Source organism: Miscanthus floridulus, chromosome 11 (genome assembly GCF_019320115.1).
Source record: "Miscanthus floridulus cultivar M001 chromosome 11, ASM1932011v1, whole genome shotgun sequence".
Lineage (NCBI taxonomy): Eukaryota > Viridiplantae > Streptophyta > Magnoliopsida > Poales > Poaceae > Miscanthus > Miscanthus floridulus.
Window position 1 is genome coordinate 61,844,852 of NC_089590.1, and position 16,140 is coordinate 61,860,991.

The following is a 16,140-nucleotide window of genomic DNA, read 5'->3' on the forward strand; positions in this document are numbered from 1 at the left end:
TCCACACCTTCACCATACCACACCCATACCATCGCTCAGTCGACAGGCCAACTCCCTCTCGGCACTGTCTTAAGGCCCGTAGCCCCTGGCTACAACCGAACACTCACTCCCTAGGGGAAGAAGAGAAGGACTCATCTCATATCTAGTTTAAGCGAAACCCAGGAAAGGTCCATAACCGACAAGTCGGCACATGTATCGATCGATCAACCATACACTCTGCAGAGGTTTTACATAACCACAAGATCCACCTTCCTCGCTGACCGTCGTCAACTGGGCTGATTCTGGCCGCTTGCTAGCCTAGGATAATGCCACTCTACCATTCAGCCCTGGTTCACCCCAAGTCCGGTCTAGGGTGGCTGAAACTGTGAGTCCTACGTGCGCTCTCTCGATGATGACGTCACCATACGCCACTCGCCACCTGACGCAGCAGCGTCGCGTCCGATCGCCTCCAAATGCCGGTATCCAACAGGTGATCGGACGTCCGGTCGCTCCTCAGCCCCCTCGGCCAGCTGCACTGCGCGGCTATAAATGACCGGACGCACCCAGGGTGAGTCCGGTCACCCCACGGCCAACGTCCGGTCGTGGACTTCTTCCTCCTTTTCTTTTTCTCAGTCCACAACCACTTCACCCTTGCTTTCAACTTGCTAACCACAAAGTGTAGAACTTGTGTACACGTGTGTTAGCATTTTTCAAAGCATTTTACAAGGGTCAAAGTTAGCACACTAGGTTCCTAAATGCATATGCAAAAGTCATGTCACCTAGTGGCACTCGATAAGCCGTTTAGCCGAAGATTTCCCCTCTTTATAGTACGGCTATCGATCCTAAGTCACTCACACCCTCTATGATGTCTTGAGTGCAAAACAAAAACATATATTGTACATTTGTCTTGATCTTCTTGGTTTTTATTTTTCTCTTTCTTCTTTTCCAAGTTGAGCTTGATCATCATCATCTCATGTCCAGCTCCATCACCATGGACCTCATTTTGCTCAATCACTTGGATTGCACCAACCTAGCTCATATCATCGCTCATGACACAGGTTAGTGCTAGGTTTCATTAATTATCCAAAACCAAACTAGGGCTTTCAACGACGGCGTCAACGCACCTCGGCGCGGTGAGGGATGGGGCACGACGCGCAGGGGTGGGGACCAGACACGGTGCAACGAGGCAGATTGGACGCGGCGGGGGATGGAGCACGGTGCGACGGCAAACGTGCCGCGGCTCGACGTGGGATGGGGGCGCCGCCGCGAGGCGGCTTAGGGCAGGCAGATGGTGCGGTGAGCCGCAATGAGCGAAGCAAGGAGTTGGGGATTTCTGTCGACTATCGCAGTATAGATAGAGAAGAGAGCGTAGATGGGTCTGTTGAACCAATCACTGTGCTAGAGCGAGCGCGGAGCGAAATGTCTAATTTCTTTAAGATTCAGAACGTCTGTAACATTACCGTTACAAATATCGCTAGTTCCCAACCTATAAAAACAGGTCCGATCCTATCCTCAATGTAGTTATGACATTATATGTGCTTTATAGCCATCATGCTGCATGCTATCTATATTACAAACCTCTTTTTGAGGAATTATAAATTACCTCCGAAGATATATTTTCAGAAGGAACTTACAGGTTTTTTTTAGAATTACACGGTCCAACGCAGGTCCGAGCATCTTTTGAGAATTCAATCGAACGGTGTAGATAAGCAGAGCCCACTAGGGTGCCAAACATATACCTTTTTTTTTCCTGCAACCATGCCAAATGTATACTCCAAAGAATACTATGTTATCCTAAACGGTAAATAGTAAAAAGTCAGTCACCTTTTGTTTAGCGTTAGACCGTTTAAACGGTGTTTAAATGGAGTTAAACGGCCTAAACGGTTTTGTATAGTAACACTAAAATATACATATTTATATACATAAAAGTCTACATATTAACACATAAAAAGTAAATATTCTACCAAATAATCCTTTTGGAAGATATCTAAATCCCATAACACTTCATATACTTACGATCAATGTTCAAAAAAACACTAGGCGCTAGGCAGACGCTAGCCTACTGACTAGCGCCTAGGAAGATTAAACGTAGATTAAACGTGATTAATCGTTTGTGTGTGTTTTAATTATTTTAATATTTTTGTGCTGCTGAGACCAAGATGAGTAGTAAATACTAAATAGTACTCAGTAATAACTTGGAGTAATGAACATACATCTTGCTTTTTCTGCACACTTGTTGTTGACATAATTTCCTCTCCTCCTTGGCTTCTTGCATCCAACAGCAGCTAACCATGAAAGAGAGACAAGTTAATAATCTGAAAACCAGACAATCAAATGATAGGCAAAGAGTAGAAACTCATCTATGAGGGGCAGCTCAATATTGTACATGCACAACCAAGCTTCTAGACAACAGAGCAGCAGCCAATTAGCAGCACAGGTCACAAGATCACAGGAAAATATATAGACAACACTAACAGATCATCACTTGCCTTAATGGTCCACAAATTAAATAGAAGTACAGCACATAATAATGGTCTTATGGTCCACACACAAATTCAAGATAAATAGTTAGATATTAATATCTAGATAACTTGGCAGCATGCTGCCATAATGCAATCGCCTTACTCCGCAAATGTGGTGGAGTTTAGAATTGCTTCTTCATCCTCCTCATCTTCATAGTCAATGTCATCTTGATAATCAGGATCATCCAATTCAGATTCCCACTCTTCTTCATCCACCTCTCTAGCCACTCTTGCACTCCTACGAGGTTGGAGCTATTCATTAGTTCCCATTGCTTCTCCAAGGACACTCCATGGTATCCCGGTACCCGGCATTTCTCCCTCATCTTCCTCATCTCTAAACACAACCAATGCATGATCATCCCCGCCGTCAAAGAAGAATCCTTGAGCTTCAGAAGCATCATTACTTAGAAGCACTTCATAGTTACTCTTTCTAGCGATCTTCTCCTTCTTGGACATCAATTTATTATTGAATTGGATGAATACTAGAGAGTTGAGACGCTCTGTTGTCAACCTATTCCTTCTCTTTGTATGATGCTGTACATTACAAACCAAAAATCATGGAATTCACATCAGTTGATCAGCACTTGTACACCAAATTGGGAATAAAGAGCAATTGGTAGACTACAAACTGACCTGTTCAAAAGTGCTCCAATTCCTTTCACATCCAGAAGCGCTAGAAGTCAGTGAGAGGATTCTAATAGCCATTCTTTGCAAATCTGGTGTTCCACCTCCATAAAGCCTCCACCAAGATGCTACAAAATGAAGTGAAATATATCAAATATGTGCAGAATTGATTGCAACAAAATCTGGACAGATTTGATTGAAGGAAATATATGGACAGAATTGATGCAAAAGCTTACCCGGATTGAACTCAAAGCGTTCACAGCTCTTTGCCATCTTTTTTGAGAAGTTTCCTTGTCTCTTTTGGAATTTCTCCAAGTCCTCATTAACAGTCCTATATTCCTTATCATCATCACCATAATAAAAGGTTTCCACACATTGCATGAATTTTTCAACCACAATTGGATCAGAGAATATTGCTACATTGCTATAACTGTAGTAGGGATTCAGCATATATGCAGCCACATGAGTTGGAGAATCAAGCCTACCCTTCATTTTCTTGTCAACACTAGCCATGACTTCTTTGTAGTTCTTTTCCACATTTCCAAATGCCTCCTTTATCTCCCTCTTTGCCTTGAGAAGTTCTCTGTACACATAACCCATAGATGGCTTCACATCCCCATCAACTAAGCGTAGCACTTTCACCAAGGGCTCAAAGACCTTCAAACAAAGGGACACATCTCTCCAAAAATTAATGTTCAACACCGTAGCTGTAGCATCCTTGCCCTTCTTGGACTTCACATCAGGTAAGTCATACCACTTTGAATCAACCACCATCTTTCTCAGACAATCTTTCTTTTCCATCATACTTTGCAATGTAAGATAGGCTGTAGCAAATCTAGTTACCCCTGGCCTAATGATTTCTCTCTTCAAGGTGAAGGACCTTAAGCATGCCAAAGTTCGGTGGTGACCATAGACAAAGATAGTGAATGATTTCGCAAGATCAATTGTTTTCTTGAACTTTGGAAGGTTGCCAATACCTTGCAGCATCAAATTGACAGTATGAGTTGCACAAGAAGTCCAAAATATGTTTGGTCTCTTAAGGCTCAGCAATGCCTTTGCTCCCATGTTGTTAGAAGCATTATCTATCACAATTTGCACCACATTTTCAGCACCAACATCCTTAATTGCCTTATCAACTAGCTCATATATAACTTCACTAGTGTGTGACACATCTGACATCTCCTTTGACTTGATAAAAGTTATTCCCTCACTAGTATTTGTGCACAGGTTCATAATACTTCTTCTCTTCATATCTGTCCAAGCATCAGTCATGATGGAGCAGCCATGCTTAATCTTCTCATCTTCACGGTCTTGTAGCAAGCTCTTGGTTCTTGCATGCTCCTCTTCCAATAATTTCCCCCGAAGATCATACTGAGTTGGAGGGTGGAAACCAGGACCAAATTGCCCAATAGCTTCAACCATTTCCCTAAACTCATCATTATCACAGGCATTGAATGGAATAACTGCAGAATAGATTGGTACAAAATTAAATTCCAGCAACTAATCATGAATGGATTACAATAATTATGAAGGCTGCAACAATAAGGAATGATCAATTAGTGTGAAGTACAAAACATACCATGTGTATACACCCATCTAGCAACATATTGCTGCACTTTGGGTGTTCTCTCTTTCCAAAGTGCATCATTTATGTTTTGTTGCCTCTTAGCTTCGGGATTGCTTAAGTTGGGATCAATCGGTCTTGCAAATTTGTCCAAGGGTCCTAGCTTGCGAGGCGTATTTGAGCTTCCAACAAGTGACTCAACTTCTACCACTTCCTGTTCAGCTGTTGAAAGCTGCACATTCTCCCTAACCTCTTTGTCATGCTGCTGCTTATCTCTTTTCTTCTTTGTTGTTTCATCAAGATTCCTCTTGCACTTTTGCTTCACTTCCTCACTCACTTTTGAGCACTTCACAATAGATGTGCCAACATGAGCAAGATGCTGCTTAAGGCGATAAATTCCTGCTGTGCTCTCTTGGCCACAAAAAAAAACACTTGACTCTGTTCTTGTCATTGGGATCACAGAGACACCCCCACTCCCAGCCTATATCAGATGATTTCCTCTTTAGGTGGTTGTCAACCTCATTGACTTCTGGAGCCGCTGCCTCAGTACTAGCAGCAGCTGCAGCTTCGGACGTTGCCATGTTAATCCCAATCCAAGAACAGGATTAGAAGGCATAATAAGGACCAAAGATGAACCCATCATAAGGACTAAGGAGCTACTGAGCAGACAGGTACTAATACACATTCAATCTTAACCCTAAATCCCCAATCCAATTCATCAATTGAGTGATTGACATGCACAAATCAAAATTGTAGACTACATAGCAAGGGAAGATGGGAGAGACCGATGGAGCCCTGAAGAGAAGGAGCAGGGGCTGTGCCGGCGGTGGAGACCCCTGCGTGGCTGCTCCTGCAGTGGAGAAGCGGAATGCAGCAACTATGGCCTCTGTGTCGGGACTGGCGACTGGGCGTCCGTCGGCCTCTGCGTCGAATCTCGGGACTGGCGATGAGGCAGCAGCTCGCCAGCAGGAGGCGGGGCTGCGGGAGGAGGCACGCGAGAGCCGAGATGCGGGCGACGACGACAGAAGCCCCGATGCCTCTCTCTGTTCCTTTCCGCGCCCGCTAGCCAGGTGATTTCGCGCCCGCCGCTCTTCTTTTCCGCGCGCAAGGCGCGATTTCCCACCCCCGTTCCTTTCCTTGCGCGCGCGACTTCCCGCCCCCCGCGCGCGCTTCTGCGCGCGATTTCCACCGCCCAGCGACATTTTTTCTCCGATTCCGCGACTTTCTCCGATTCCGCGACGTTTACTCGCTGCAACGCGTGTAGACGAGCGCCTAGGACCGCCCAGCGTCTAATTGAACGCCTACCCCCTAAACGAGACGTTGGGCCACCGTTCAGCGACTAAACTCGATTAAACGGCGATTAATAACGTTTTTTTGAACCTTGCTTACGATGCTAATTAGTTCAGTGTTTACTGTGGTAGTTATTATAATCCTCCTATTGACTAAATTATGAATTAAATGGTCATTTAGTTCATTTAAACACGTTTAACTTAATTCTGTTTAGACGGTTTTAAACGGTCCAACGTTTAATTCACTTTTTTGGGCCTAAACGACATGGTGGCCTCCGTTTACCATTTAAACACTGTTTAATCAGACTAAATGGCCATTTAGGCGAGGATATTAGTACCATATTCATACCTGACTTGAATCGCATATCGAAAGGGCTCATTTTGATGGTTGGTTTATTTCTGGTTGCCTCAAGAAATTTCTGACTGCTTCCAGCATGTGTTCTTGCATTCACAGGCATGTGAGCTCCGCCTTCCCAATCAGCATAGCAAGCATTATATGCTATTTAGTCGTTCCTTTAAATATACTGGATTTCAAGACTTATTTACAGTTTCTGCGATTCCATGAGTGCTGAATAGATGGTGCCCAGGGTACAAAACCTCAAAATTGAATGTCAAGCTTCACTCTTTTAACTGGGAGAAACTAGCTAACATATTTGACCTTGAATTTGCTAGCTCCACAATCAAGTCAAGTGCTGCAACAAATACATGTACAGTTAGATAAAAAATAGTTTAAACTGGAAAAACTTGTCATGAAGAATCAAAACCTGTTTCAAATGAAAGTTGGGCGGTTCTTAGTTTTGGAGACACCAATCCTCCAAAGACTGATAATGCTTTTGATCTCGCTCTTTGAACCTAGTGTGCAAAATTGCCAAAAGGTGAATCAATAAATCTGGGCATCCCAGAAGTATAGCAGCTTTCTTATTCACTGTACCAAAATACAGCTCTTTGATACCCCAGCTGTGGATAGAAACCTAACTGAAATTGGCTTAGTATACTGCAATATATTATTCTTGTGGCATTTAGGTTAAACATTGGCATATCTTGGATCAAGCATATCAAGGGGCAAATTTCAGCCACACTGGTAACTCTAGCACATAAAACCTATGTTTTTGGCATTGTGTATAGCTAGCGATATATCTTTGCTCCCTCTAAGCAGTATTTCACTATCTGGCATTCCAATGCCTTTGAAGAAAGAAACTTCTGTACCAAACTTACATGATTGCTAGCATCAGCACCAGTAGACGATGCTGTGGTGTTTGCACTTTCATGGTTTCCATTTTCTTCAAGTCAAGGAAAGAGATCAGATCAGCGCACGTTTGTTACTTAACAGGGAGTAGAAAAAGGCCACATTTTAATACCTGGGGTAGTAACTGATCCTCGATGCCTCATCTTTGGCTCAGTAAAAGCTCTCTCACTGACATCATAGGTGGAGTGACATTCTTCTTGCAAAGACCACTTTGATAGAGCAAAGTGTGGTTTTGGCTCTGAAATATAATGGATAATATTTATAATTATGAACTGAACAATTGCTGCAAATAGCTCGTGATTTGTGTATAGAATTGCCTTTCTAGTTTTATTTTAAAATGTGCTTCAATAAAACAAACCTTGAACCAAGGAACCAGATTCAAGAGAAAACAAAGGCATTCCTAAAATCTAGAAGTAGTTCTGCAATGCTGATAGATAGATAGATAGCATCCGTTGACTCAAATAGTAGAGAAGTAATTTACCTGATGGTTTCAGGCCATCATGATCAACAACTTGAAGCTTAGTGGCAGCAGACTGCTCTTTGTGATCAAACAGTGTACTCGAAACACGTGATGGGCCCATAGAATGGCGAGCACTTGCCAGATCAAGCCAGCCCTGTATTCATGTTTACTTGTATGATACAGTGCGGAAACAGGAAAATATGACATTCACTGCATCTCAATCTAAAAATCAAAAGCCAACATTATGTTGGAGCATCATGTCCAAGCATCACATGGTCACTACAATTTGAACATAGCAGAGAAGGGACAGACTTTTGTGAAAATTGATGCAAGAGTCTGGATCAGAATTAGTTCCAGAGCACTGCAATTAAGTACAGACTAGAAAATGCAGTGGGTGGTGCAACATAACATACAGTGTGAGGTAAATGTGGGAAAAGAAGGATAGAGCACTATAAATTCACACCATTCACAATGCTTTGATAGAGCATCTCTCCCTAACTCTGAATCCTATGTCCTCGAGTTCCCACAGGTGCAGCTATAAAGGTCTTAACAAAACATCAATGAACCTATCGTTCCATGGTAGGGTCAGAGACATGTTCTATCCAAGGATTTGGCAAGATCCATGTACAAGATTTATGATGGTACATCTCTCCCAAACCTCGAGGAGTGCATTCTCCTCCTCACTCCTTAGGTTATGTTACAACAGGAACTGGGTCAGAAACACGGTTCTGCTCAAAGGGTTTGTAACATTGTGCAAATTACTAAAGCGAAGGACAGTATTTCTTGTTAAAACGACTGACTAGTACTTCACTGCATGTGTTCCGCTGAATCAAGAGTGAAGAGACCACAGACCATGGCATGTTGGAATAGATACCAATACTGGCAGGTCGCATATACCTGACGAAGAGCAGAGGATAGCGAGTTCATGAGGAGGAGGTAGCCGTCCACCGAGTCCATGAATCGCAGGATCTCCTCGTCGCCGCCGCCTCGCGGTCGCCCTTCCTCCGCCACAGCGCCGTCGACCTCCCCCGCGCCTTCCGGCCCAGGGATGGATCCCAGGAACTGCAATTCCTCCGTCGCCGCCGCCATCTGGATCCTGCCCCGCCCGGCCGCTCCGCTCCGCCCCGCCCCGCCCCGCCCCGCCCCGCCGTGTCAGAACGGTTGCTGTGTCAGGTGGTGTGGAAGGGAAGGGAAGGGAGTGGTGTCTCCGGGCACGCTTTGGAAGAATCTGCGGTCCCTTGTCTCGCTGACGTAGCCTGCCACCCTTTGCCGAGCAAAAGCAAGTCCTGGTTACTTGTTTGGTTTCTTTGGCCCTATTTGCATACCCTTCTCTGATAATCAATTCTAATCTAATAAGATTTTCTGATAAGTCAGAATCTGCGGCCGAAAGAATCTGAGCATTTGGCAGTCCTGATTTTTTCCTATAGATTCTCTGTTCTCACCTTTAAGGCTGACTAGGTAGCTTGTCCGTACGTTGCTACGGAATAATTAATATTTTATACTAAAAACATACGGATCGTACGATAAGATAACGATGCTGTAAAAATTAAATATCAACGTTAAAGTGACATTTAATCCAAAAAGCAAAGTTTATGAATTTAACTTTATAGACCTTTCCGTGATGCGGCTAAGATAATGTTTTATATTGACAGAAAGAAATCTCCGATATCTATTTTTTTCGTGCTCACAAACTAATGACCCTGGTGCAACAATAAAAAATACAAATGAGCTATCCTCGTGAATGCGCGGAACCAACGCCACTACGATCGTGCCATCCCACGACCACCGGTATGGTGTTGTTTAGCACTATTGTTCACTATTATCGCTAACTTGCTTCGTTAGTTTTATTTAAGTAATTTATGTTTGTAATTATGCAGGTGCTAATTCGGTTGATCCCACATTGACACATGAGAAAAGCGGGGACAGTCGACAAAACTCATGGTTTTGAGAACATACACGTGTAATAGTTATGAATGGTTACAAAACGAAATATTATGAACAAAACACTTAAAGTGTCATTTTTCTAACAATAATATCACATGTTCAATTTCATTATGCCATCACACAAGTGTATATACAACATCTCCGTGTAGAGTCTAATAAACCATTTAAAAATATCTAGGAACAGCAACAAATATGACATTAGTGAGATATTATTTGTACAATATAAATTGAATGGAAAAATACATTGTATGCGTTAGTAATGTTCTGTTACCTCGCCTATGGCATTAGAACCTCCTTAAATACAATATTCTTCGTGAAAGTTCTATTCGCTATTGGGGTTTTCTTATCCTTATCTTTTTTATTTGACGCATTCTTATTTTTTTCCCTCGGCATTCTTTTTAGCATTTTTCTTCTCTATCTTTTTGGCCTCCTCCTCTTGTGCCTCCGCATCAGGCGGAAGGGCAAGGATCTTAATATTGGTTCTTGACGTGGCTCTAGACATCACAACGTACAACTGACCGTGAGAGAACACCGGTGCGGGTAGGTACACACCCACGTTCGGGATAGTTTGGCCCTGTGACTTGTTGACCATCATGGCAAAGCTCAGCCTGATAGGAAACTGCTTCCTCTTAAACTGGAACGGGGACATCTCGTCATCAGACGGCCATAGCGGTATTCGAGGAAGGAATACCCGCTTTCCAGCATGCTGCCCCACCACGATTTCAGCGTCGATTGTATTTCTTCGGAACCCCCGCACCACCAGCCTTGTACCGTTGCATAGCCCATTGGTAGGGTCAATATTCCTAAGATATGATAGGACACCCGAGCTTGAGCTTCAAGACATGGGGAGGCAGCCCGTTGGGGGTCAAACTGTTAAGGAACTCCGATGGATAGTAGTTATGTGGATCATTGAAAGTGCATTTGCCCCCTATGTGGGTTTTGGTGTATTGATGACATCCAAATTAGGGACTAATGTGATCTTAATGAGATATGTTGCAGCTATTAGTCCCATGAAAGATTCAAAGAGTTGATAAAGATGAAATGGTATCCCTCAATTCTTGAAGTTGTAAAGGCGGACGACTTCAAAACGACCTCCAAAGGTTTTAATTTTATTTTTGAGTTTAGGATCCGCCGCACTATAAAGAGGGATGCAAGTTTAGTTGGTCTGAGGAAGATAGAGTGCTCAAGCATTTAAATAAAATCAAAAGAGTATCACTCTAGCACTTCACGAGCACATAGAATAATTTTCTGTGACTTTCGGTGTCGGAAGTCCCGACGTAAGTCAGAACTCCCGATAGTCGGAAGTCCCGACCTAAGCCAGGAGTCCTGGCACCTGTGCTTCTGACTGCTCGCTGTCTGTGCACGTCGGAAGTCCTGACGATCGTCGGGAGTTCCGACCGTCAGAAGTCCCGACGTTCGCCGGGAGTTCCGACACTGACCTCACCCAAGCCGGGAGTCCCGGCCTCAGCAGTGCTGGCTGTTTGATTAACTGTGCTCGTCGGAAGTCCCGACGATCGTCGGGAGTTCCGACCGTCGGAAGTCCCGACGTTTGCCGGGAGTTCCGACACTGACTTTCACCCGTGGACTTCTGACCCTTTGGGAACAATATTTTCTGCTTTCGTCGGAAGTCCCGGGATCTGTGTCGGGACTTCCGACGTAGATCTGAACGGTTGGATTTTCACTTGGTGTATAAATACTCCTCTCTTCTCTTCTAACCGTTATGGACTCATTTCACAGTTGACTCACTTCGTGCTGAACAGCTCCCAAGCAACTAAAGCACCCCTCTCCTTCCCCTTTGCTCCAATATTCGATTCCCTTAGTTTTTGAGTAAAAGGAGAGTGGATTAAGTGAGAGCATCACTTTGGAAAGCTTGAGCACTTGATTTCTTCGTCAAGCCGGTTGTGTTTGCGTCTTTTACTCTTGGGGCTTTGCCCCTAGCCGGCTAGGCATTGCCCAAGAGCTTCCATCTTGTGGAAGAGCCTTGGGAAGTTTGTATCACCCTTCGATTTCTTAGTGGAAAGCTCAAGTGACCTTTGTGGTCGCTTTGAGAGAGGCAAGGAGGTGGAAAAGACTCCGACCTTAGTGGTCACCTCAACAACGATGACGTAGGAGCTCCTTTGTGGGGTTACCAAACCTCAGGATAAATCCTTGTGTCCCGCGTGCTTGTTGTTGGTGTGATTGCTTGAGATTACTTGTATGTGTTTGTCTCTTTGTCTCCAAAATCTCCATTTTAGGGTTTGGACTCGATCTACGGTTTGGAGGCATTACGGCGTCAAGGGAGTGACCCAACATCTTCACCAAACCACTAGGAAGTGAGGTTGTAAGTTTATTTATCTGCAAAGTTAAATTTGGCACTGCTTTTATAGTTCACATAGGCGTCGGAACTGCTGACGTTTGCGTCGGAACTTCTGACAACGTCAGGAGTTCCGACCCAAACATCGAGACTTCCGACAGTGGCTGACAGATCTGAACTTAGCATTTGCAGTAAATCTTTAGATATGCCTATTCACCCCCCCTCTAGGCATTGTTAGATCCTTTCAATTGGTATCAGAGCAAGGTCTTCTCTTTGCGTTTCACCACGTGAGAAGAAACAATGTCGGAGACCGACAAGATACAAGCCGTTGCCGTCGAAATGGCCAAGAAAATAGCTGAAGAGTTGATGAGTACTCAAGTCAAGCTTTTTCAAGATGAAATGAAAAAGATGCAAGATGAGATGAGCAAGTTGAAGGAAGAATTGAGCAAGAAGGTTGATGATGCAATAAGTGGCAAGAATGATATTAGTGACAAGAATGAAGTAAACAAAGATGCCGCTAGTGATATTGGAGCCGGTGAGCATGCTCATGGAAAAGGAATATATTCACACATGAGTTTTGACTATGGACAAATCATGAAAGGTTCAACACTACATACTCCGTCCGTCAATATTGGCAAGCCACCTCACTTTGATGGAACAAGATACACCGATTGGTCTTACAAGATGAAGATGCATCTAATAGCCGCAAGACTTTGAGAAGTTGTGGATGTTGGTGTGATGATTCCTACCGATGAAGATAGAGAGATAACTCCGGAAGAAGTGCACAACCTCCATCAAAATGCACAAGCCGTAGCATTGCTTGTGTCAAGCCTAGCTCTGGATGAGTTTAGAAAAGTGAATGGAATGGAAAGTGCAAAGCAAATTTGGGATACTTTGAAAGTATCATTTGAAGGAGATAAAAGTGTGAGAAAAGACAACATAGAGTTACTTCATGGTGAATTGGAAAGATTTGTATTCTTGCAAAATGAAACAACACAATCCATATTTGATAGGCTCATGGCATTGGTCAACCGCATAAGAGCTCTTGGTAGCAACGAATGGGATGACAACAAAGTTGCTAGAAAGATGTTGAGAACCTATAGAGCCAAGAACAACATGCTAGCGTCCGTGATCATGGAAAGGCCCGGTTATGATGAGATGACACCTCAAGAAGTTCTTTCAAAGCTCAAGCATCATGAGTGTCTAGATAAAGATGCAATCAATGCTCACAATCAAAATCCTAATGCAATGGGATTCAACAAGAGTGCCGCCCTTAAAGCAACTCAACAACATGAAGGTCAAGTTTTAAGTCAAGAAAAGAAGAAGAAAGTGAAGGATGATTCCTCAAGTGGAGAAGAAGATTCCGATACGAAGGTTGCATTTGTGATTAGAAATCTTAGAAAGTTTATGAAGAAGAAAAGCAGCCGCAAGACCTATGGTGATGGTAAGAGAAGGTTCAAAAAGAGATTTTGCTATGGATGTGGTCAAGTTGGTCACTTCATAGCCGATTGTCCTAATGAGAAAAAGAAGCACAAGCATGACAAGGATGAAGATAAGAAGAACAAAGGCAAGAAGAGAGGTGAAGCTCATCTTGGGGAAGAATGGGAGTCAAGTGATAGTAACTCAAGTGATGATGAGAAGAAGAAGAAGGGAGCCGCAAACATCGCCATCCACCACTCTTCTTCACCGACCATGATCTTCTCCGACTCAACTTCACCACCAAAGCTCTTCTCCAACCTATCTTCATCACCGAGGTTCTTCTCCAACCTCATCGACAATGACTACTACACCCCAACTTGTCTCATGGCAAAAGGGGAGAAGGTACATACTACACCCGTTTCCTCTAGTGATGAGTATGATAGTTGTGATGATAACATAGAAGAAATTGAAGCAACCATGATAAAGAAATTTGGTAAAAAGGCCTTCACTAAAATAAAAATGCTAATGAAGAAACTAGAGAAGAGGGATAGATGCTTAGAGTTGCAAGGAGATATAATTACTCAAGAGAGAGAGAAAAACCTTACACTTGAAGCATCTATCGCCGAGGAAAAGATGAAGGTTGAGAAATTAACCATTGAATTGTCTTTAGCCAATGACTCAATTGGGAAATTGACTAAGGAACATTCCTCGGTTAATGATCAAATAGCTAGCCTTAAGAATGAAAAGAGTATAGCTCAAGAAAGCCTCACAAGCTTGAAAGAAAAATATCAAAATCTTGAGCTAAACTATAGTACTCTTTGGGCTAGCACTTCAACTTCTCCTAAGGCAACCGAAGTCTCTAATGTCTCCACTAGTGATGGTTGTAAAAGATGCTATAAAATTGATGTAAACGCATATGCAACTAACCTTGTTGAGTTAGAGAAGAAAAACAAGGAGATTCATAGGTTGGAGATGATATTGAAGAATGGGTGTAAGTGTCAAGAGCAATCTAACAAGACTATATACAAGTCATCAAGGCACCCATCAATCAAGGAAGGCATTGGCTACAATAGGTATGATGGAAGGGCAAATGGAAGGAGTATAATAAATGGTGTGCCTTGTGTGAAGTTCAACAAGGGCGTTGCTCTTGATGAGCTTATATGCAAGGCAAACAACAAGGTATACATTCCAAAGACCCAACCTACAAATATCAAGATAAAGCAATCCGATGTCCTCAAGCCACAAGCACCACTTCCACGGTGCTATGCTAGTGACTACATGTGTTGTTGGGGCAAGGATGGCAAGATTGTGGTTAAGTATGTTGGTGCCCAAAAGAGAAAGGAAATTATGAGGAGTGTTTGGGTGCCCAAGTTTTATGTGACTAACCCTCTAGGACCCAAATCTTTTTGGGTACCTAAAACAAAAGCTTAATTTGTTTTTGTAGGAATATTCCTCCGGTGGAACAAGTTGGGTGTTGGATAGTGGATGCACCAATCATATGACCGGAGAGAAGGACATGTTCACATCATTCCAACCAAGTCATGATCAAAGTGGAAATATTGTGTTTGGTGACAATGGAAAAGGTGAGGTACTCGGTTTGGGTAAAATTGCAATATCAAATGATAATTCCATTTCCAATGTCTTACTTGTGAATTCGTTGAGATACAATTTGTTGTCGGTTTCACAACTTTGTGAGATGGGTTACAATTGTCTCTTTACGGATAAGGGTGTGGAAGTCTATAGAAGGGAGGATTCCTCTATTGCATTTATGGGTCATTTAAAGGGGAAACTCTATCTGAAACAACCCCGATTTCCGCGATGGGAAATCCACAGAGTCGAAGTGTAATAAGACCGTGGTAGATCATATTACCCAATTTCCAGTCGATGATCACATCCATACATCGATAATATCAGAGTACAAATAGTGCGGAATTACATAAATTATTACATCGCCGCATTGGCGGAATCAAAAGTAGCATTCATTCAGAACAGCTTGAAGATAAGATCACCAAACTCGAGCGTAGGAACGAATCCCTCAACCGTCAAACTCTTCGGAGCTATACTCCTCAGCAGAACCTGTACGCCAAAATTTATCAGTACGATTTGTACTGGCCACTCCCAACCCTATGAGCATTGCTTTATGGTAATTGGATGCAAGTCGGATATATTCAAAAGGAACCTATAAGGCTGGGGTTTCCTATGTATTAGCATGTCAAGTATATAACAGCATAGTCATGTTTTAACACCATTACCACACCCATTCCACCCCATTCCCATTCCAAAGCCAGATTTCGATCCTGGGACTGATGTACCACCATCTCCACACCTTCACCATACCACACCCATACCATCGCTCAGTCGACAGGCCAACTCCCTCTCGGCACTGTCTCAAGGCCTGTAGCCCCTGGCTACGACCGACACTCACTCCCTGGAGGAAGAAGAGAAGGACTCATCTCATATCTAGTTTAAGCGAAACCCAGGAAAGGTCCATAGCCGACAAGTCGGCAAATGTATCGATCGATCAACCATACACTCTGCAGAGGTTTCACATACCCACAAGATAGCCATCCTCGACGGTGCCCCGTCTAGGCAGATTCCGGCTGCTTGCTAGCCTAGAACGATGCCACCCTACCTCTCAGCCCTGGAACATCCCAAGTCTAGTCTGGGATGGCTGATACTGTGAGTCGTAGACAGAGCCGGGGCCCACCGGATGTCAAGAGCTAGATCCACGAGGCCTCCTGAAGTCTCGGAAGGGTGTGGGGGGAAAACCGCGCACCCCGTACCTCCTTGCACACTTTTG

The 16,140-nt window shown here is 43.5% G+C and overlaps 2 protein-coding genes across 2 annotated transcripts; both read right to left on the bottom strand.

Annotated features, from left to right (window-relative positions):
• Window positions 1–2,753: 2,753 nt before the first annotated feature.
• Window positions 2,754–5,270, bottom strand: LOC136492056 (uncharacterized). Its single transcript, XM_066488206.1, has 5 exons — window positions 5,127–5,270; window positions 4,705–5,035; window positions 3,362–4,588; window positions 3,135–3,253; window positions 2,754–3,035 (listed from the first exon to the last, which is right to left on the bottom strand). Exons 1-5 carry the CDS (start codon window positions 5,268–5,270, stop codon window positions 2,754–2,756), a joined length of 2,103 nt encoding a protein of 700 aa, XP_066344303.1.
• A 1,072-nt stretch (window positions 5,271–6,342) lies between these two features.
• Window positions 6,343–8,840, bottom strand: LOC136493777 (uncharacterized). Its single transcript, XM_066489926.1, has 6 exons — window positions 8,582–8,840; window positions 7,706–7,838; window positions 7,337–7,462; window positions 7,194–7,258; window positions 6,743–6,830; window positions 6,343–6,670 (listed from the first exon to the last, which is right to left on the bottom strand). Exons 1-6 carry the CDS (start codon window positions 8,771–8,773, stop codon window positions 6,597–6,599), a joined length of 678 nt encoding a protein of 225 aa, XP_066346023.1. The 5' UTR covers window positions 8,774–8,840; the 3' UTR covers window positions 6,343–6,596.
• Between the last annotated feature and the right edge of the window lie 7,300 nt (window positions 8,841–16,140).

Bases quoted from the DNA above. Each gene is read 5' to 3' on its own strand.
- LOC136493777 (XM_066489926.1), bottom strand. From the start codon at position 8,773: ATGGCGGCGGCGACGGAGGAATTGCAGTTCCTGGGATCCATCCCTGGG. The intron at 7,839-8,581 runs GTATATGCGACC...ACATGAATACAG, and splicing joins TATCCTCTGCTCTTCGTCAG to GGCTGGCTTGATCTGGCAAG. The intron at 6,831-7,193 runs GTAAGTTTGGTA...TTTGCACACTAG, and splicing joins GTGCTGATGCTAGCAATCAT to GTTCAAAGAGCGAGATCAAA.
- LOC136492056 (XM_066488206.1), bottom strand. From the start codon at position 5,270: ATGGCAACGTCCGAAGCTGCAGCTGCTGCTAGTACTGAGGCAGCGGCT. The intron at 4,589-4,704 runs GTATGTTTTGTA...TCTATTCTGCAG, and splicing joins TAGATGGGTGTATACACATG to TTATTCCATTCAATGCCTGT. The intron at 3,036-3,134 runs GTCAGTTTGTAG...TGTAATGTACAG, and splicing joins ATTGGAGCACTTTTGAACAG to CATCATACAAAGAGAAGGAA.